We start from the raw sequence: 22,970 nt of genomic DNA on the forward strand, positions 1-22,970 counted from the left end.
TTTCCAAAAGCCATCCTAATACAAGAAAGATAAAAGTCTCCAAAGGACATCTGATTTTGCTGACAGATACCCTGCCCCTATCCTATCACAAGAACATCAGTATGAAAATAAGAACTGTTGGGGTTTTTTTTTGTTGTTCCACTTCTTCTAAAAGACCTGGAGTCTGATTGTGCCCTCTCCCGTTCACGGGCCTGCCCACCACTCCCTCGCATACAGATGCCCTTACAGTCTCTCACCAAATACCACTTCCCTTCAACCTGCAAACTGCTAGTAAGCAAGCTGCCAGCCAGCCAGGCGGCGGGGGAGGGGTGGGGGTCATGTCAAAAAAGAGATGACGGCTCCCTGCCTACAAGCTGCTTATTGCTGAGGTGGGGAGAAAAGACTCAATTGCAAAGATTTATTAGAAGACAATGCCAGGGTGGGTGCCCCAGGGATCCACAGGGGAGGTCTGGGCAACTTCTCTGAGACTAACAGATGAGCCCAAATAAGCCCCCTAGTCCCCTATAGGGATATGCCTTCTCCAGATTCTTCCCACGCCACCCACCTCATCCAAAGTCTTGAACAGGAGGGGACAGACCCACCGCACTCCTTTCTGGTGCCTCCTGCAACTTGGGCCAACTAGTTCAAAGAGTTGGCCAGCTGGATTTCCAAAGAAACCTCTACAAACGGCTTTACTCTTTACACTTTCCTTCTTTTGTTCAGGGCAACAAGACTGCCACAGATCCCCCAGCTCTCCTAGGACTGTGTCTAATTGGGGCATTTCCGAGGCATAATTAACGCTGAGTACTCCAGGGCAGCTCCAGAAAGCAGGCAGGACCCACTCACAGGTCCAGTGTGCTGGGAAAGATGGTCTCAGAGGAAGAGCTGCAGATTCTAAAGCCACTCCCGCTTTGCTGGTATCCCTGCCCAGAAAGCACACATCTGCATGGAATCTATGAGAGGAACCCTGGAGATCACCCAGCATTCATTTGATCAGTGAAAAAGACTGAGGTCTACAAAGAAGTGACTTGCAATTTCATTTCATTTCAATTCAACTAATATTTATTGATTATTATGTAGGAGTCATTGTGCTCTGCTCTGAAAAAGGATAAAGATAAGCACTTCAGGTACTTGGAGCTAAAGACGGCTATGACAAGTATACACATATGTTTTAAAAGTTGTTTTCTTCATGGCTTCTGGGCTTTGTGTCTTAAGGACATTTCTCTGGAGTTATAAACGTACCCTCTGAGGTGATAAACGTACTCCCCAATGTTTTCTAGAGTGGATCTTTGTTATGTAAATAATACTTTTACTGAAAAAAAAAAAAAACCATAGGATATATATACACATGATATAAAACTCAAAAAGAAGGGTGTACAGTGAAAAGTAAACCCTCTCCTGTTCCTGAGTCACTCAATTCCTCTCTTCAAAGGCACTGCACCCATTTCTTTCATATTCTTCCAAAGATACTCCACACATAGACATTCTAATACACCTCAAAGAACGTGATTAGTGCTACAAGACAGGGAGCACAAAGCAGGAGAGACCACATCTTGAGTGGGAGAGACCAGGCAAGGTTCATGAGGGGGCGGCATTTCAAGTGGGGGCTTTATCTCATCAGAAGAAGGTTTAAGCAAATGCAGAGATAGGAAAGCGCAAGTAAAGCCTAGAAAAGATCAAGCAGCCCCAGCTAGCTGGGTTGCATAATACAGTAAGGAAAATTCAGAAAAAAGTGCCGAGCAATGAAACCATCTTGCAGAGGGCCTTGACTGCCACAGAAGATGTTTGTACTATGTTCAAAGGACAAGGGGAGCTTTTGAGGGGTCTCGAGAAGGGCAGAATTACAAGAGGAGCTGAATCTGATCAAAGATGGACAGGTTGGAGGGAGCCCTAGAGTATGTCAGCAGCACAGCAATGCCAGCCTGGTGAGATAAGTGCACACGGGTTATGTTATGTTATGTTACCTAGGACGGTCAGGCAAAGGGGACAAGCTAAATACATCGGGCTCAGCGTTGCAAAGAGGTTGCCCCGGGTCCAAGGAAGTAAGGAGGCTGTAGAAATAAAAACAAAAAGGGGGGTGGGTGGGTGGAGGCAAGGTCATTTTAAGACACCAGGAACACACACACACACACAAAAATATGGCTCTGTTGCCCAAACAGCAGAGTGGGAGAGTCATGGCAAAGAGCAGGTGTTTGAGAGGACCCTCTCAGTGACGCCTGGGTTAACAAGAAAGGGAAGAACATCAGGAAGAGCAAATAATCATCCAGAGGCTTCTGGAAGCCACCCTTCTGGGCAGGAGGCTCACTTAATCTGTGCATTGGGCTCTCTCTCTGACAACCCTAGGTCCGAGAGTTTCGAGCTCTGTTCTCAACCTCAAGACGACAATGAACTCATCTGATTTGGCAAACCTGCATAATTTTAAAAAAAGAGGGAGAAAGCCAGAAGATAGAAATTTTATAGGAAAAAAATCAATTAATTCTCCTTAGCTTCCTTCTCTGCTTTCCATGATCTCCTACAGCCCCTTAGGTCTCCACTGCACGCAGGACGCAGCGAGGCAGTTCTTCAGGGGCCGCAGAGTGACTGGTGCACGGTAGTCATTCAGCGAAAGGCCATCCAACCAGCTGGGAGCGGACAGATGGGGGTAGAAGATGCAAAATAAGCTGGCTGATCCTTCCACCTCCAAGTCACTGCAGCCTAAAACCCTCAGTAGAAAACAAGAACCCTTGATCGGCCCTTCTAAATGGGTTTTGCTTTTGCTGTTTTGGGGACCAGCCTTTTAGGAGAAAGAGGCAATAAACAAAACAAACTTTGTACGATTCCGTAACAAGCAAATCAAAGGGAGCTCCAGGAAGGGGCCCAGGATCAAACTGTTCAGTTTAAAAAACTGAAGAAGCACTTGAGCCCCTGCAGAATCAGGTGTGGGGAGTAGGGAGTTCTAAGGCCAGCCTGAGGAGGGGAAAGAGACGTTTAAATACCTGGTGCATTTTTTTTAAAGATTTTTATTTATTTATTTGACAGAGAGAGATACAGCGAGAGAGGGAACACAAGCAGGGGGAGCGGGAGAGGGAGAAGCAGGCTTCCCAAGGAGCAGGGAGCCCGATGCGGGGCTCGATCCCAGGACTCCGGGACCATGACCTGAGCCGAAGGCAGACGCTTAACGACTGAGCCACCCAGGTGCCCCTACCTGGTGCGTTTTAAAAAGACTCAACAAAAGAGGTTTCTGGCTGAGTTGGTTATCAAGAAAACCATACTTCCAAACAGGGACTGAAGGCTTAAGAAACTGTCAGTGTTCACTCCCAGGTTTGAAATAATGCTTTAGACTAAATCAGAGGAGTAACATTTAGAACACAACTGAGCACAGAGAAGTGGTGTTTAATCAAGGCATCCAAAGAAAGGATGGCCAGAGAAAAGAATTCCTGGGAATTCAGGGGCCAGGAGAGAAGAAAAAGGCTCCCCCAAACCCAGCACACAAACCCAGCAGGTGCAATCACCAGGGACACCACTGGAGGCAGTACTGGAAACGTCCCTATTTGGTTGTAATTCCATCGAAGGATTCGAGCTCGCCTCTCCCCACCAGCCACCCTAGGAGGGCCATAAATGTCCATGTGACAGGACCGGGCCCACCAAAAGCTTAACAATTTAGAGAGGACAGACTCACATGCATGCAACTCTAATGTAAATCAAAGAAGGAGGTGGTAAAAGGTTAGCTTTTCTATTAGCCTGGGCTGTCCTTGTCCGAGACCTCTTATTCATCTGAGCACTGGTGGCAACTGGTGGAAGGTGAGACCCCGGGGCAAAGAAGAGAAACAGAATCAAAAAAATAAGGAGGGGGGAAGGAACAGATGGACATCACATATCTAGCACAGCACTGTCCAAGAGAAATATAATGTAGCCACACAGGTAATTTTAAATTTTCTAGTAGCCACACTGAAAAAGTAAAAGGAAACACATGAAATTAATTTTAATAATCTATTTAAGCTACTATATGTAAAATACATTAGTGATTACATCTCAACATGTAATCGATACACAAATTTATTAATGAGATATTTGATTTTTTTTTTCATTAGTAAGTCTACACTTACAGCACATCTCAAGTCAGACGAGCCACACTTCAAGCTCTCAGTAGCCATATGGGGCTTGGAGCCACTGTCCTGGACAGCACAGAATGTGGGGAAGAATCCGTGTCTGAGTGCCAGAGGAGGCCTCTGGGGATCAGAAAGCAGCGGAGAGGGTTCAGAGCCACAGCCCAGGGCAGGAGATACAAGGAAAAGCAGCAGATGTGGACAAAGGTAGCCCTGGGCACTGAGGAGCCCTGCAGGTTGCTTTAAAAGGCACAGTTGCCATGCTTTCAAAATTCCTTTTTTTTTTTTTAAAGATTTTATTTATTTATTTGACAGAGAAAGAAAGCACAAGTAGGCAGAGTGGCAGGCAGAGGGAGAGGGAGAAGCAGGCTCTTCGCTGAGCAGGGAGCCTGATGTGGGGCTCGATCCCAGGACCCTGAGCCAAAGGCAGCTACTTAACCAACTGAGCCACCCAGGCACCCCTCAAAATTCCTTCTTGATATGTGAAGGTCCAATTCCACTTCTAGCCCTCAAGGGTTAGGAGCAGAGCCAGAGAAAAAGCAAGGTAAAAACAGACAAAAAGGGTATTCAAATCTACAGTTTGGTGTTTTGGTTTGGGTTTTTTTTTTTTTTTTTTACATAAAACAAGGAAAGTAGTAATTACTGCAAATAGACAGCATATTACATGTGCCAGGCACTCTCGTGAGCTCTCTCTTAACATGAAGCAGGTACTATATTTTCTCCTAAGAACAATGAGGCTCAGCTGAGTTGAGAAATTTGCCACAAATCACACATTTGTAAATGACGATGCTGGAGTCAATAGGCACTCTGGCTCCTAGGCTCCATTCTGTGGCTCATCCCCTGATACACGAGGCCTGGAGCTTTTGGAACATCTAGCTACTCTGTATGTGAAAGGACAAGTCATACTATAGCGTGAAAAGGCTAGCTCAAATAGGAGGTGATTCTCTCATGAAAACCTCCCAAGAAAGTTGGGAGTGGACATTCCAGACAAATGTAAAGAGGCAGGAGTGGGGGGGGGGGTAGTGATCACATCTGACTACAGACAAAAGATTTCTTCTGAGGCCGCCTTTAAAAATCTCAGTATTAACATTTATTGACCAACTACTAAATGCCAAGCACCAGTCCAAGCACTTGACATGTGTAACTCATTTAAGTTTCACAAAGACCCTGTAAGAAACGTATTACTACAACATTATACAGATGCGCAAATTGAGTGAAGAGAAGTTAAGAAACTTCCTCAAGGGCACCAAGCAGGAAAGGGGCAGAGTTAGGATTTGAACCCAGGAAGGCTGACTTCCCTCTCCACGACACCAGGCAGTAACAGAGGGTCTCTGAGCCCACTTTCTCCTCCCCTACCCACATCCTGGAAAGGGAGCCCAGTGACAGACAGTCTGGGTACTGCCTGTGGACAGTGTCTCTCTGACACGAACCAGGTGACCTCTGAGGTTTCTTCTCACATTTGCAAATTTGTCTTAAGTTGGTTGAGTGGCTGGCCTCACCACCTCCTCACAGTTCCTTCATCAAAGTTCTACAGCCATGGTGGTTTTAAATAGAGGACAAGGTGTGAGGCACTTGAGGAGAAGCAGGCTGTCTGTGCAGAAACTCCCGCATCCCTCTGGGCAGATTCCTGCCTCAGCTGTGTAGTGGGAACAGGTAAACAGCAAGAGGAGTTCACTTACTCAGGGATACCCAAGAGCTGCTTCTGTCCCTGGCTCTCCCTGGCTTTCGGCCTTCCTGACCCCCCACTCAAATAGTCAAAAGTCTCAAACGGGAGGCAGTGAGAGGGAAGAGACAATTTCTCATGCCATTTGCAACCTTCCTCTTCTCTAAGACAAACCTTCCCAGCACTCAGACAGGAAGCCATTGTCCAGCTGGGATCCCTTTTCTCATGAGAACTTCCCACGCGTTGGGGGAGGGTGACTGCCACAGCTCAAGCCTTTCCCAGGGTGTGGCCCTGGGGCTGGGGTGGAGAAAGAAGGGGGAACCCACCACCCATAGTTTAGGCTGCCATACTGCTCCTCCCAGGCCCCCACCCCCATTTTCCCTGAGAGAGGCCTAGGGGAAGCCCTGCACTAGGAGACAGATGGGTAACTCAAAAGTGGGACTGGCTTCAGAGCCTGTCAGTCTTATCTTGGGTCTGGGTCCCTCCTTCCCTCCCTCCACCTCGCAGGAAAGGGGAAATGCAAGCCATGGCTTCAGAGCCAATGAGGAGGAACATCTTCACTGCACCTTGCTGCAGATCTGAAACTCCTAGCACCTGGAAGCAGCCAGCAAAGCCCTCAGTTGTTCTGAAAGAAGAAGTGCTATTTCTCTCCTCTGCCGGGACCCCTGACCTGAAAGCACATGTGTCAGCTGGAACCCCACCCATCGCTGGAGATTCAGTCCCAAGGTCACCCGCTCCAGAAAAACCATTCCAAAAAGCACTGCCAGGGAGAACAAAGCAGCACAGGGTAACGCTCACCAGCATGGGTCTAGAATGAGAGCAGGGGAGTCACACTGCCAACGGTTACCCCCCGTGTGGGCTTGGGCACATCTTCCGATTCCTCAGTTCCCTTGCTTGTAAAATAGGGATCCTAAAGTACAGGTGTCTACCTACAGGGTGGTTGTGCAGATTAATCACAAGTCCACAGGTAAAGCACCTGGTACTGGGTCTGTGACACATTAAGTGTTCAATAAACAGTAGCTTTATTATTCCTTTGTTCCCAGAATGTCTTCATTCTTCTCTATAAACTATCACCATATTGTTGGTTCTGCAACAATCACTTCCTCATAGGTCAGTCCTTTCCCCACCTGCCCACTAACCCCACCCACCCACCCGGGCCCCAGGGCAAGTATGTGTTCTGCTCATTCTTTTTATCCCCAGATCTTGGCATTGAATCTGGCGGACAGTAGATGCTTACTAGAAAACTACTCTGACTTGCAAAATTCTGCCCACATTTCAAGGTACTGTCATGTTTTTTAAACGCAAAGGGCCATATGGTTTCTGATTTGACATGAGGCAAGAGCAGGTAACAGCAGAGAGAATACCTCTGCAAGGTCCATCTCATGTTCTCTGAATCTGGTATATACCATGGAAATGTACTCCTGACCTGACAGGATCAGGGCCAGGACAGGTCAGAGCATGGTCTTGGATGTCAGCCAGATGAATTTAGGTTTGACCCAGGGGCCCGATCTGCAACCTTGTCAACTGCCTGAACTGTTTCGAGCCTTACTCCTTGACAGTCATGCCCACCCACAAGTAGTGTTTTAGAAGAATGACAAAACTGCTTACCTAAAAGATACTCGCATGATGTCTGGCACATATCAGGAACTGATAAACTTTACATTCGTTTTCACATAGCAAACTAGGCCTTGACCTCTGGTTTTTGGAATGGGTTAGGGCAAAGGCTCTGGCAAAGATAAGAAAAAAGGTTGTCGTAGGACTGTCTGGCTATCTGGAGACAGGACAGGCAGAGAACAGAGCAGGGTGGGCACTTCGTTGGGGCGGGAGGTGTCTTTCTTTGCTTCCCCCTTGCTCCAGCTCAGTAACACCAGCCCCTTTCCCTATTTGCCTTCTCAGCAGAGCAGCCTGGGCTGCTCTCTTGCCTGACAAATGGCCTCCGTATGGCCTGTTCCCCTCTTACGTCCTCCTGTTCTCGCAGCTCAGGACCCAGGGGAACAGGCTGCCAGCTGTGGCGGTACCCCCACCTCTCCCCCTCCTACTATCATGACAGCTAAAAGAAGGGCGGCCAGGAGGACCACTGGCCTTCTTCCTATTCCCTCCAGGCCCGGGTGTCACCCAGTGCAGTGACCTGCAGAGCACAGCCCCCATGACAGCGGGAGGACAGCAAAGCTAGGGAGCCGGGCCACCCCATGTGCATGAACAATGTTTCTATTCACCCCTTGACAGTGGTAGTGATGGAAGGGTTAAGGGAACGCAGATGATGTTTTCTTTTTTTTTTTCAGCAACGGCTACTTCCGGGTCTCACCTCCTTCACCCTATCATCTCACTGAGCTACACCCGTGTTTGTTCTCCCCCCTCAGAGTTCCCCACCTCTGAGAGGATGCAGGCTAGTGCTCTGGAGGAGGGCCCCCGTCTGCTGCCTAGGACACTGTCCAACTCCAGAAGGGTCACTGATAAGCAGGCGATAATTAGCAGTCTGGCTTGGAGTCTGAAGCAGGGCTGGACTCAGGCACAAAGATCAGAGTTGTGGCTTCATTTCCAACACTACTGGTAACTCCTAATGCCAAGGACAGGGCCAAGCACACACAGTAAGCCTTCAAGAAACACAAATTTAAATTTAAGACAAACAATGATTTCTGAGGGCGCCTGGGTGGCTCAGTCATTAAGCGCCTGCCTTCGGCTCGGGTCATGGTCCCGGGGTCCTGGGATCGAGCCCCGCATCGGGCTCCCTGCTCAGCTGGGAGCCTGCTTCTCCCTCTCCCACTCCCCCTGCTTGTGTTCCCTCTCTCGCTGTGCCTCTCTCTGTTAAATAAATAAATAAAATCTTAAAAAAAACACACACAACTTAATGATTTCTGTTGTCCAACAGGGTAGAGGTAGAAGAGAGGAAGAGAATGAATATACATGTATCACCAGATACCACCCTGGGCACTTTAAAGCTGCCGTCCTATTTCATTCTCCTGTACTACCAGGAAGGTGGTAGAATACTCAGTTTGCTCAGATGAAGAAACTGAAGCTTTGAAAAATTTAGTAATGGTCTGAGGTTACCTGGCTACTAAGCATTACGAGTCTGGATTCAAACTCTGGTTTGCCCTTCTCCCTCTTACAGAGAAACTCCTTGATTACAGATGCGAGCAGAAAAATTTATCCCAAGACCTACAAAGGTATGACATGGGGGTGGGGTATGACTGACAAAAGTTGCAGTGACTCCTTTCTGGAGAAGAATGTGAACAGGGGAGTTTACTTGTGCCCAGAGGACTCAGCTCATATCTCAAGTGGGCCCACATTTTTCTGGAGTAGTGGGGAAACAGGCAAGACAGTTTCCTTCACTCATCTCTAAATGCAATAAGCAAGCTATTTAGGGACTGCAGTCACCAAAACTGCAAGAGGAGAAGGTATAGAGGCATTTTCTGCTAAGAATGCAAATCTTCCTAGAAGGATGTGTGAAAGGAAGGTTGTCACTAAACACAGAACGAGGAGGTGGATTAGAATTAGACAGTGGGCTGACTTTCGGCCAGCTCCTGGAACACACAGGGTCACTGGGGCCTCTCTGCCAAAGCCCCAAATAATCAGCCTCTGCCATGTGCCACCAAACAGTGAGTCAGGCAGCAGTCTGCTTCTCTCAGGTGCTCAAAGGACACTGCTACTCACTGAGACCCTACCCAACTTCAAAAGAATGAAAGGAAATAATCGGTATAAACTCTAACTACAGATGGTGACAGAGAGCAGGTGATGAACTAATCCACCAACAAAACACCATAGTTCCCTGAAAAACACTCACCAGTAACTGAGGGGTAAAGATTTGAATGGTCTTTCTGAAGAAAGATGTGACTGGGTTTCCTCGTGACATATAAGGTGTAACTAACTGTGAGTCTGAGGTGTGAAAACTAAGGGAAATCTCACTAAAGTAGACTCAAGACGCTCGAAGGGGAGGATGGAATGGATAGCCCTACCACTCAGTGTCCATTACCAGAAGAACTATCAGTCAAAGACCCCTAGCAGAACATCTCAATGTAAAAAATCATCAATTACAGGCCCCAAAAGGGAAATATGCATATTGCATCTCCTACAAGAAACTGATTACCCCTGCAACTCGGTCAATGAGAAATCGTCATCACCGTGAACTCTTGGTTTTCTCCAATGGACTTTTGTTCAAAACAACCCCTCCCAACTTCCTCCTCCATAAAATAAAGTTCCTCTATTTTGTTTGTTGGACTTGTCTATGGTTTTGCCATAATTTGCATGTCCCAAATTGCAATTCTGTTATTCCTGAGTAAACCCATTTTTGCTGGTAAAATAACGGACTTTTATTTTTAAGGTTAACAAAGGCACACCATGAAGTAAGCCCTGTACATTCTGTGGGGGCTCAAGTCGGGTCTGACTCTACTATAAGACAGGGACAGGAAATATAAAAGGAAAAAGTTTGTTTTGGGGCGCCTGGGTGGCTCAGTCGTTAAGTGTCCGCCTTCGGCTCAGGTCATGATCCCAGGGTCCTGGGATCGAGTCCCACATCGGGCTCCCTGCTCTGCGGGAAGCCTGCTTCTCCCTCTCCCACTCCCCCTACTTGTGTTCCTGCTCTCACTATGTCTCTCTCTGTCAAATAAATAAATAAAATCTTAAAAAAAAAAAGTTTGTTTTGTTGTTGTTATTGTTATTTAGGGAGAGTGGGGGTAATAAAGCTCTTACAACCTTGGCACATGGTGACAATGGGCATATAGGTAGATGGGAATCCGCAGTTACGATCTGGATATTCTTTCTCCTCTCTTGTGGGGGATGGGATTCTCTTCTTGAAACACTGGATCTTAAACCACTCTATCTCACACGGCCACCACAGGAAAAGCAGCTTATCAAGCCTTGCTGATTTCCTTTGTACCTCCTAGAAAGGGAACTTACCACCCTGTGCTACCATCAGTTGATAAGGATAATGAGGAGTTGAACGAGATCTCCCAACGTTTTTTTGTTCTCCACTCTTCGACATTTGGGTCTTTCTAAAGTTTTGAACCAGATGGGGCCACTGCGGTCGATGGAGAGGTTGCCTGCCACAGGGGTACTCCCTTCCTCCTCCCAGGCACAGGAGGTGAATCCTTCCCAATTGCTTTTCTCTGAGGCCGTATTTAAGCCTCTTTGAAGAAACTTTAAAAACAACGGGAATCCACTAAAATCCACTGCGAGGTCAAAAGCAGGGCACATGGCTCTCAAGGTGCTTTTCCACAAGACTAGGACTTGCCTCCCCTTTGATTTAGCCTGTGTATTTACCAGCCTGGCTCTAGCATAGTGTTGAGACTCCTTGATCACTTAAACAGAGCGGCCTCAAAACAGACTAGTGAAGTCTGGGCCAGGTCAGAGTCAGCAGCAGAATCTCAACTGTGCTCTTATTAATCATGCTGAGGCTTCTGCTCCTGTCACTGGCCTCTCCTGGCCTTTGGACCCTTGACTCTGTCTGCCAAGTCATTTCTAACTGACCAGTCCAAGATTCCTGGTCAGAAGATATTGCCTATTGCAGCCTCACCCATTCTATGTGTCAGTAGTTAACTATGTCCAGATGTCACACAGGTGGAAGAGAAAATACCCTTTAACTTTTTGTCTTCCAAAAAAAAAACAAAAAACGGGTTTAATAACTGTCACCCAGAAGAGAGTGAAAAACATTTACAAGTGTTGATTCTTAATCTCCCTGGGTTTCACTTTCCTAATAGGAATTATACTTCAGTAATTTAACAAATATCTATTAAACACATACCTACCAATGTGCCAGGTTGGTGCTAGAAATTCAAGAGTAAGTAATATATGGTTCTGTTCCCGAAGACTTTAGACTCTTTGAGGACATAGATAAGGAGCCCCAACCAGGTGATAGTAAGAGTAATATTTACTCTGCTTATCTCCTAGAGTTCACGTCAGGATTACATTTACCCAGTCATTCTTTCCACAAGTTTTTACTATGTCCCAAAGCACCGTGGCAGGCAAGGGGAGAAGGAGGGTGGAAGAAATGTATAGATGAAAAAGGTACAGGCCCTACTCTCTGGGAGCTTACTGTCTAGTAAGTAACCATAATGGACACACATTAGAAATCAACATGGCATACGACAGGAAGTTCTGAAGAAGGACTTAGATTCTAATGAGGAAGAGATCAGGAAGGATGGAACAAATGGTATCAGAACTCTGACCTTTGCGGGAAGCAGGACCGTGACCATGGGATAAAGGGAGAGCGGGGAGATGACAGCACCGGCACAGGGAGAGAAGCAGAGCTGTGTGTGGGAAGCGGCAAGAGATTCCATGTTTAACAGGAGACAGCTGGACATTTAGAAAATCAGGCTGGCACCAGGACAGGGAAGACCCTGAATACAAGGCTAAGGAATGAAAAATACTGGGTTCCTTTTCCATAAAATGAGATTTTAAGGACCCTTCCCATTCTAAAATGCGAAGTCATGTTGCTAAAAATAAAACAGAAGCCTGTTCTCTAGAACTAATCCAGCGGAAGCAGCCAGCCATATAAATGTGCCTGCCTGCTGTGGAAACTATTTTTCAATGGAGCAGGGTACACTGGTGTGGTGGACTGGGGACAGGGAAGGACAGAGAGGACAACCATGTGAGTTTTCTGGTACAGATTCATCATGCTTCCTAAATTTGCCGGGGGGAGGAGGGGTGCCAGGAAAGAAATGGAGGGATTGGAGCAGAGAAAAGGAACACAAAGATGTCCTTTGGTCAATTTCTTTCCCAGCGTTCACTCGCATGGCAGCAGATGGCCTATCCACAGAGGACTGGGTCTCAGAAGGCAGCTGCTCCCAGGTTCTGGTTCTAACAGCTGGGGTTACAGGACCTCTCTGCACCGGCTGCATGCTAGAAATCAATGGGTTCCATTGTGCCTGCATGCATGCGCTCTCATGTCCAGGCTAATGCCCTACGCCTGCCTGGAACAGAGGACTGGGAAAAATAACACTACACACTTTGGAAGACAGCGCTTGCAAATTAACGGAAAGACACAATATTATAAAGTTCAATTTTATTTAAATTACCTTGACTTTGCTAGGAAACTATTGAGATGCTAATTATTTGAGAGAGAAAGGACTTCCCCATAAAAGGGTCAATGGGTCAATGAGGGGGCAGAGGGGTAAATTAAAAGCAGAGGAAAATCACAACTGCCTCTGACCCTCCTCTTCTTTCTGCCTGAAATGCACGAAGGAATCTGGCTCCACCATACCAACCAAAAAAGCAGGCAGGGTGTTTCATGTATGAGAAAAGGCGATAAAAATCCATAAAACCATGTGTGTGTACACAGAGGAGTGTAAGTGTACGATTACATAATTAGGCACATTAAAGTATTTATGCTGCTGAGACTAAAAGCCCCTACTCAAAGGCATTCCACCAAAGTTGAAAGGGGAGAAAGAAAATAGAAAATAAAGCATCTAATTGCAATCTTCCACAGAGCCAGACATCCCCAGCTGGTGCCACAGCTGAATTCTCTTAATTAACATGTTGTAATGGCAAGTATGAAAGACACTGTATGCCTACCAACTCCATGCCGTGGCCAGCCAGCCATGGGAGAAGCCTGCAACACTGCTATAATTAAAGAGATTTTTCTCCTTCTATTATAGTACCCTGGTGTGGGGTGTCGGTTATTTTTTCTTAAAAACTTAGTTGCTTCAAGCACATACGTACAACTCCACATGCAAAGACGGAGGCTGCAACTGGAGAATACGAAAAAGGTCACAGCCTAGGAGCTAGCTGGTTTACTTTTGGTGGTGGTTTTCTTCTTACCTCCCTGAACTTGGGGCTTTACCAGTTAGAGAAGGCTAGCAATGTTTGAGAAGCCCAGTATTTTAAAACAGAAGCCTACCTGACAGCTTAAAATCATAATGTATCTAAATGGAAAAGAGATGGTAGAAATTAGCATATAAATGAATACAATGCAGGGGATAAAAGCATTAATACATCAGAGAAGTAGGTCAATAGAATGGATTCCCAAGGACGGACTCTCACAGTTCTGGAAGGGCCTTGTGCACTTAAAGAGAGGGTTTCATTTTTGTATAACTCTTAGTTATTCCAGAAACTGGTTATAGGTAGTCCCCCCATTTCCCTGAAAAGGCCCCCAAAGTCAAATAATAGGTTTACGTGTATCATAAGGAAGTCATGTTCTCAAAGCCAGACAGGATTGTAAAATGCCTAATTATACTCTGCCTTTTAGATACGATCTTGGACAATGTAGTTTGTCAATTTGATACTTTATTCTTTAATTGTTTATTCGTCTTCGCAACTGAGCAGGGCTGTTGTCAGCAAGTATTCACCTGACACGAAGGATTTCCTGCTTCCGGCATGCTCACTGAATTTTCGAAATCTTTTCCTCAATTCTATCAACTTTAGAAGAACCACCCTTCTTGAAACTACCATTAGCAATGTCTTCTTTCCATTTTCAACTCCTCCTTGCGAAAGGAAGGTCCCAAACACTCAAGGCCCCGCTCCCGCATATGTGGCCGTGCAGAGGGAGTCAGCGCGCCGCTCAGAGCGAGCTGCGGGCAGGCAGGCAGCCACACCTCGAGGCCGCTCCACAGTTTCTTCCCCAACTGCTGCACAAAAGTCCAAATTCATTACACAAAGGCAACTGGGGTGTCCGTTTACAACATACCAGGGTACATGTTGTGCCGAAGACAAATGTTTAAAAGCTGGCGGCTCTGTGTTGCTTCAGAACCACCTCACAAGGCATCAAATTTGGATTCCTTGCCTCCTTGTTCCCCTGGCCCCAGAGGCCCACAATTGTTTCGGTGAACTCAGAGACAATAAATTCTGAGGTAGGCCTAGATACAAATTCAGAATGTGTCTAGGATCAAGGATCTCTGGGCCCAGCACCCCCCCGCCCCCCCACCTGCATTCTACACAGAAGCCAGGGCTGCATCCAGGGCTGCAGCCTGCACCGCACCAAGGGAAGTCACACTAGGCAGCACCTGCCACAAGCCTGTTCCTCAGGATGATAGCTCATCCTTGGTTTCCCCAGCCTCTATGCCTTGTTGATAGAAAAGGCTTGTCACACGTGCAATCAAGGAGTCGGTAGAATCTTGGCAGATGTCTCCTGCCAGACCCTGCAGTGGAGTAAGTTAGTAGAACAATGGTTCCTTCCCCAACTGGGAGCAACTTGGCCTATGGGAAATGGAATCAGTGTGCCTCACAATCTCCATGCCAGTGGGTATTGTCCTCTGGTGCTAGCCCACGTGTATTTGCAGCCCTTCTGCAGAATCAAATGAAACCATACACCCCCCAAACTGCACAAAGGTTGCAGAGCAATTGATTCTGAACTCTGGGCCTGCTGCCTTCTCCCCCCTACCCGTCTCCCTCAATCTTTCCATCTTGCCTCACCTCTCAGAGAGACAGAGAAAAACAAACATAAGGACCACTAGACTCTCCACAAATGTGGGGCAGGGCCCCTAAAAGTCAAGTCCTGGTTTAGGGAGCACCCTCTCCCCCATCTATAATGAAGTGATTACTCAGAATGGTTTTAGCAGTTTATCTACCAGCAATCCAGAGCAGAGTACCTGGGGAAAACAGGAAGAAAGCACTGGTCTTTAAAGACAGTAATATGAGGTGGCAGCTGAAGACTCAAGGCTCCAGCCAAGTGTTCCCCCCAGTATCTGTTCTGGGCCAGAGGCCCAAACCCCTAGGCAGAGAGAACCAAGGCTGGCAGTGGAACCCCAGCCTGGCAACAGGCTGGGGTGATCCTCAAAGAGGAATTGCTTGCTGCCCAGGGCTGCAAACACAATGTCTACACTGGCCATGCGGTGGGTCTGTGCCAGGGAGCTTGGGGTGGGTTGGCTGGGAGGGGCAGGCCCAGCCCAGGCCCAGCAGCTGGTATGGAAACTGTCATTCATTGCCTGACTTAAGAGAACTGGGCAGTACCTCCCTTGGCAACCATTCACTTTTCCCTCCCACTGGAAATTAATAGATCTTGGCGATAAGCATAACATGTTTATGCTTATTTGTCCTCAACTGCTACAATCTCTCAACAAAAATTTATTTTCCCAAGTTCCTTTTTTATTAAGAGCAACTACTAGATAGATACTCTATTAAGAAGAGCACATTTTGACTGGTCTTCTTTGATTTTACTTATAATCCAAAGTTACCCAAATTCCTTATTTAAAATTGTTAAGGGGGTACAGGCACAGGGGAAGATAACAGTATTTAACACTGGCAAGGGTTTTGGAAATAGCACTTTTACTGCTGATTAGGCATGAGGTGACTGGCGTCAACTGGACCTGAGCAGTAATCCCTAGTAAATCACATTCTACAATGATGCTGGAGGCTTGGAACCTGCTGCACATTATGCCTGGTCCCATGGGGCCCATCAGGGGACACTGCTTCTACACTGAGCAGGGCCTGGTTGGTCAAAGCTTTACTCAGGGTGGCACTCAACAGCTGGTCCTACTTACTCAGCCAGCAACAACCTTATGGCCTGAGTTGCTGTGCCCTGCTGGGGGAGGTGCAGAGGGCCATCGGCATAGGCCCCTGGGACCATGCTCATGAGAGCCAGAAGAAGCCTTCTACCAGGCCATTCCTCCCCCTCCAGTACCTAACAGCATGACTTCATTCCAAGAAGTATGAATAGAGTTGGGAATCCCTCCTACTGCCCACCGGGAGGCACACTCCAATTTACTCTAGTAGGCTAATCGTCCCCCCTCCCAAAAAAACAAAAACTCATATTTTTCCAATGCTTTCTTCTTAGAATCTTCGAAAGCCTGCCAATTTCTTTCTTTATGTATAAATGTTTCTGCTGGATATGCAAGGCTCTCCACAAAGGGACTCGTCCCATTTCTCCAATGCCGAGTCCCACTAGGGTACCTGCACTGGCCTTACTCACCCATGACCATGGCCTCAGATCAGCCCTCTGGCTCTTCTCAACTTCCCCTCTCCTCACTATCCACTTTCCCTCCATCAATTCAAACCCAACCTGCTGTGCATGGATGATCTTAATGCTCCCTTCTATAGGAATTTCCTTCCTCTGAGCTAAAACATCCATGGCCACACAACCTAACACACAGTTACATACCATCTCTGAGTTGGTACTGCCCCTCCAAGGTACCGTGAGCATCTCAAAAGGGCAGAGAATCTGCCTTTACCTGCCTGGGCATATTTAAGGCACTGAAAAAACACCTGATGGAGCCTGTATCTGGAATGGCTGAGACCTCTTACAACATGGATTGATTAATTGCTTTAAGAGACCCCAGCTCTTGCTTCCCTGAGAGTCTCTCCTGCCCACACCCCACTCCTGGACCCAGTCCTGGCAAACTGAGACTTCTGCCTGCAAACAGCCAGTATTCCGGCTTGCATCAAAGCTTCGAACAAAGGATTTCACAACATGCCCACCCCCTTCAGGCTCCAAAGCTCTTCAAGGGCACCCTGTTTAAACAAGAGGTGCGATATATTTTTGGGAAATGATGAAGCAACTTCCCATAAGGGAAAAGAAAAAATTCCCCAAGTGCAAAAAGGCTTCTTGGAAAACAAACAGAACAGCATTCTTGCCAGGACAGAAAGGATTTGACATCTAGGCTCTTCATGCTTGGCAAAGGAGCCTGTTGCACAGTGAACAGGAGAAACTGCAGGGAGAAAAAGGAGGCAGATCCTAATGGGCAGAGGTAGGACTCAGCACAGTGTTCAGAGCTGGAGGCTCAAGCTAATTATTCGCTTGATACGGCCTGAGGTGCCACCGGGAGCTCCCCTACCTCCTCTTTCCCTCACGTGCCTTCAACACCAAATGTGATCCTACAGTGCTGGGTGTGAATGCAACCATATTTTAGATCCACCAGAAACACCTGCTATTTGAAAACAACGTGACAGTGACACCTTTGGTGGTTGGCAAAGTCTTTTGGCAATAACTACTTTGGATGGGGGTGGGGGGTGGTGATTTTATATTTCATACATTTGGTTTGTTTATATAAGGATTGTTTTCTTACATATTCCAGAGTGCCTGGGTTTCGGGCAAGGGGGCATGGACAAACTAGGGTAGAAGGAGACCATCCCTATCATTTTGTTTGATCTGCAAGGCTTATCTAAGGTACTCTTCATATTCCACTTTTGTAACTACTACCCCTCAAACATGACTGCTCCTCAAGTAAGAAGAAAGAAAAGCATTACCCACAACGGAAACTTCTTAGGTCCATGTCCATATGAAGACCTAGTGTTTCCATAGCTAGCAACACAGCATTGGTGAGCATTCACACCTCACTCCTGTGGTATAAGCCCCTTCTCCTGAACTTGAGAATTCATATCCACCTAGCCTGTCTGCATAAATTAGAAGGCAGTGTGCAACGGAGCAAATCCTAGCTTTGCCCTTATCAGCAACATAACCCAAGGAACAATAACTCTTCCCCTTGTGCTATCTTAATTTCCCCACTTAATCTAGTGACCACTCTCTAGAACTAACAAAAGGGCTATAAACTATAAACAAATTGCCAAAGAAAGTCAACTTCTTTCAGATACAGTAACATGAAGAAGGTTCCTGCGACCTGCCAGCCTCTGCCTTGAGCTCCCCCTGCAGGGCCTTCCCAGTCTCAACCCCCCACCCCCCACCTCATACCCCCAACCCTCTTCTAGCAAGGCCACTCAGGCTGGCAGTCTTTCAAAGCAGAAGGAACCCCTTTTCTCGGTACCTTGTGGACTCCTGCCATAAAGCTCTTTCAGAAAATAAAAAGTTAATCTCCCTAATTTGCATCTCTAACAGATTTCCAGGGTTCATGAAATTTTATTTTTTAGGCTGTCCAAGGGGGAGGTAGGAGGCTGGCTGTGGCTAAATGGGAAAAATAGCACCACCCAGCATCATCTCTGAGCATAGCCCTTCTGCCAGCAGCATTAACACGTACATGCAATTCATGTACCACTTTTTAAGTATACCAGTCAATTTAAAATAAATGTCAATTTATTATATTTCAAAAAAGCAACGGCTGGGGCGCCTGGGTGGCTCAGCTGGTTAAGCGACTGCCTTCAGCTCAGGTCATGATCCCAGGGTTTTGGGATCAAGCTCCCTGCTTGGCAGGGAGTCTGCTTCTCCCTCTCCCTTTGCCATTCTGCACCTCCACCCCCCACCCGCCTCATGTGCTCTCTGGCTCTATCTCTGTGAAGTAAATAAATAAAATCCTCAAAAGAAAAAAAAGCAATGGCTGAACTGGTGGTAGGAAAAGTGAAGGACTAGGTGTTTCCATCCTCTGTTCAGTGCATCCTCTTCATGTAGGCAGGATGTGCTGGATGATTTATTAGGAAGTCTGCGGTGGCTACTTAACACAAAAGAAATCCCCTTCTCTTGCAGCTACTAAACAACTGGACTGCAAAATGACAGGGGTCAATCTTCAAAATAGAATTTATGGGGAAGGAACTTATGGGGAAGGGATGGAGACATAGCAGCTGTGCCTTAACAAAGCCACAAGTGAAACAGAGACTTAACAGAAATTAACCTCAAGTCTTCATTTTATTGGAAAGACTGAGTCAGTGGGGAGACGAAGATGAAAACAAAAGCATCCTCTCAGAATTCATACTTGTGAGTTTTGTGTGGTCTGAGAGTCAAACAGGCTCTCCTCCAACACACAAATGGAGAGCAACACTTGAGATGGAGGGAACAGCGCAAGGCACCTCGGGCACATTCTATGGTGTATTATGGGAATGACGAAGTGCAGGACAGAGCACAGGACAGGGAAGTGGCTAGAGAGAAAGCTGAAAGCACAGATGAGAATTATGTTGCTAAGGAGTATGAACCTTAATGTACGTCTTCGAGTGAGCCCTTCGAGGGTTTGACTTCTTTTGTTTTAAGAAGAGAAGGCTGGTTCTAAGTCTGAAATTTTGAGAGTTACTCTGGCAGCAGGGTAGAAGACAGACTGGTGGGGAGGGAGGTGGGGAAGGCAGTGGAGACAGAGAAACCAGTAGGAATCTGGAGAGAGACGATGAGGCCCTGGATGTTAGCAGTGTTTTCTGCTGTAAGGGGCCATCATTTACAGCCCAGACTACAGCTAACGCACCAGCTGCCGGCCCACCCACCCAGCACAGACACAAGCAGGATGAAGAGCTCTGGTGCTTCTATGCTAACACAAACTCACGTGTCTCCAGTGGACAGTGGGGGCTTTTGAAAGGAGGTATGCTTCTAGAATCCCTGTCACTGGTAAGTTCTGGTCCTCTGGGCAGCAAGCTACAATGAACTAATGAACACAAGGATCCAAAATGAAGAGTGTACACCATCTCAATGATCTGCAAAATGCTAGGAGACTCTCTTGAATGAAAGGGATCTGAAGAAGGTGCCTAAATCCCTGCCAATCCTTCCCCCATCCCCCCCCAGAAAAAAAAAAATCTCAAAAAAATTCCATTGTGAGGATCTACGTGGAAAATGTTCTATTCAACCTATGTAAATGCTTCTGAAGAGAGTGTGAAATTTAAAAACTATTCCTAGTGGCTGGGAAATGGCAGATGCCACTCACAAAAATACATTCCAAAACTTCTAGAAGAATATATAAGAGCCCATCTTTATGAAAATTGGAAACAATTTCTTAAATAAGTTTTAAAAAACCCCACCACATTCCAGAAGGGTAAAAATTATTAATAAAGTTGACATTGTAAAGAAAGCAGCAATGGTTCTCAAACTCTTTGCTTATAAGCCCCTTTACACTATTAAAAATTGAGGACCTCCCCAAAGATTTGTCTATGTGCTACATCTATCAATATATATCATAGTTGAAAATGAAACTAAAAAAAAATTGTATTGCGCATTCATAAATTCATTTTTTTAAAAGATCTTATCTATCTATTTGACAGAGAGAGCTACAGTGAGAGAGGGAACACAAGTGGGGGAGAGGGAAAAGCAGGCTTCCCGCCGAGCAGGTCCTTGATCTCAGGACCCTGGGATCACGACCCGAGCCAAAGACAGATGCTTAATGACTGAGCCACCCAGGCGCCCCCATAAATTCATTTAAAAAATAACAGCAAAAAGCATCGCAGGAATCATGTTAACACATGTCGTGTAGCCTCCAGAAACTCTACCCCACACCTATGAAAGAACGAGTACAAAAATGGCAAACAGCATCTTAGTATTACTACAGAAACAGTTTCAACCTTGTCAACCTCCTGAAAGGATCTTAAGGACCCTCGAGAACCACTGCTATAGAGAAAGTGAGGGGCCTGGCTGGCTCAGTCAATACAGCATGTGACTCTTGATCTTGGTGGTGTAAGTTTGAACCTCACGTTAATAAAATCTTAAAAAAAAAAAAAATCTACAAATTGGGACAAGGTAATCAAGGAAATACAAAATCCAAGCCACATGGGGATTTCATTTTATGTCCATCAATTGGCAAAAATTATATCTAACAATACCAGGTATTGCAAAGCACATGGAGAACTAAGAATGTTCTTATACATCAGTAGCGGTGTAAATGGACACAACTACTTTGGAGAGCCATGTGGTAATATGTAGAAAGCTGCAGTTGTGCACCTCTATTAATCCAGCAGCCCTGCTGCTAGATATATGTATGCTAAAGAAATCTTATGTACACGCTTATGACACATGTACAAGAATGCTCCTTGCAGTAGTGTTCCTAACGGTGAAAAACTGAAGTCACCTATATATCCATCAATATGAGGATGGTTACAAATATTTTGGTATATTAACACAATACAACGGCATGCTGCAGGTAAAACCCACGTATCAACATGGCTAAATCTCAAAAACAATGCTGAGTGAATGGGGTGGGGGGCCTATGGGAAATTAAAAACATACAAAACAATATTCTATACTGCTTAGGAATCCAAGTATAAATATGCAAAACCTGTATATGTAATATACAAAACACATGTAAATACACATGTAAGTATGTAAAAACATACAAACATGGTTGGAAGGATACATATGAATTTTGGACACTTCTAAAGCAAATATGGCAAAATAATACATCTGGGCATTAAGTCCCCACATATGATATTGGTCTCCATATTTTTTTAATGTTTTTAACGTTTCAAAATTTTCACTGAAACAAATGAAAATGGGATAATAGATTTAAAGTGGCTACTACCTGGAACCTACTGCACATATAAGTGTCAATACTTTTCACTATACTGTAGGTATTTTACAACATCCCCAAACTAAGGCATATATATATCATTTCTTAACAGGGTATTTTGCTAACTTGGTAACTTTTCTAATCTTCCTAACCACCTTAGGTCCCATTTGGTCCCAAAATACAGACAGAAATCCCAGGATTCACCAAGACTGCTATATCCTACGGAAGACCTGGGATTACCTTTTCCTGGGCTCTTAACGTACAGGACCCCAAATCCCAGACCTGTTTCCACCCGCTGACCCCTGACCGCCACCCCCAATCCCAACACACTCATCTGAAAGCTACGTTTCCAAATAGCACCTGCAAAAATGCTTTTTTCAACAGCCAGAGGAACATGCAGTAACCCTGAGCATGGACTTCATTTTCAAGCGACTCAGCCTCAATGGCCCCATTCCCTGTCTTCAAGTCAAGGGAGAAGCCAGACTGCCTCAGCTGCTGTTTAGAGTCAAATTACATCATTTAACCTCCACTCCTCACATTCTTCCTTACTTTATCCTAAGAGTGGGACCTCTATGACGTCCAAACCCAGGTCCCCTTCCTACAACACGGAAGGCATGAGCACGCCCTTAGGGTACAGTGTTTCTCAAAGTGTGGGCCACCCTTCCCACCTGCAACAGAACTATGGGGGCAACTGGTTAAACAGCTTCTGCCTCTAGAAGGGAAATAATGAAACAAATACGTACCCTTGGTTTCCTCTCCTCAGGGAGGGGAAATCAAGGGCTAGAAGACTTGTTTGTCTTGTGGAAAAACTCTTAAAGAATGCAGACTGGAGGGCTGCACCCCAGAACAACCACATGATTTTTTGTGGGCACAGGGTACGCAAATCAGATTTTAAAAGTACAGTAACATTGGAAAAGCATCACCCCAGCGGATGTTGGTTTCCTAAGTCTGATAAAGGGACCAAAACCTCACCATGTTCTCTCTACCCCAGAGTCTCAGGCAGCCAAATACCAACCAAACTGCCCTTCCCAGCTCTCCCTTCCCACCAGGCCCAGTGGAAGCCCCAGCTCTTCTAGGATCCTTCCTAGACAATGTCAGCATGAATTCTCTTCTTTTTAATAGCACTCAGTACCTGAATGTATTGTCTTACACCTTTCCCCTCAATTAGATGTGAGGGCCTCAGTTCCTGGCAGAGGGCCCAGTGTATATATAATAGCTTCTTAAAACTTAAGTGGC

General features: G+C 46.1%; 1 protein-coding gene across 6 annotated transcripts in view; it reads right to left on the bottom strand.

Annotated features, from left to right (window-relative positions):
* Positions 1–22,970, bottom strand: part of SUSD6 (sushi domain containing 6) — a 93,254-nt gene that overhangs the window by 12,633 nt on the left and 57,651 nt on the right. The window contains exons 1-2 of one of the 6 annotated variants that reach the window (XM_028125264.2): positions 8,098–8,381; positions 7,336–7,453 (exon numbers count right to left, since the gene is read on the bottom strand). The exons of 4 other annotated variants lie outside the window; for them this stretch is intronic. In XM_028125264.2, coding sequence (XP_027981065.1) covers positions 7,336–7,366 — 31 coding nt within the window. In that variant the 5' untranslated portion in view covers positions 7,367–7,453; positions 8,098–8,381. Of the gene's footprint in view, positions 1–7,335; positions 7,454–8,097; positions 8,382–22,970 lie in introns of those variants that run through there. One more of the 6 variants, XM_088024564.1, reaches the window with a different exon arrangement.

This window comes from Eumetopias jubatus, unplaced genomic scaffold, assembly GCF_037043125.1.
Source record: "Eumetopias jubatus isolate StellerSeaLion01/CBP00866 unplaced genomic scaffold, mEumJub1_p1.0 scaffold_7, whole genome shotgun sequence".
Classification (NCBI taxonomy): Eukaryota; Metazoa; Chordata; class Mammalia; order Carnivora; family Otariidae; genus Eumetopias; species Eumetopias jubatus.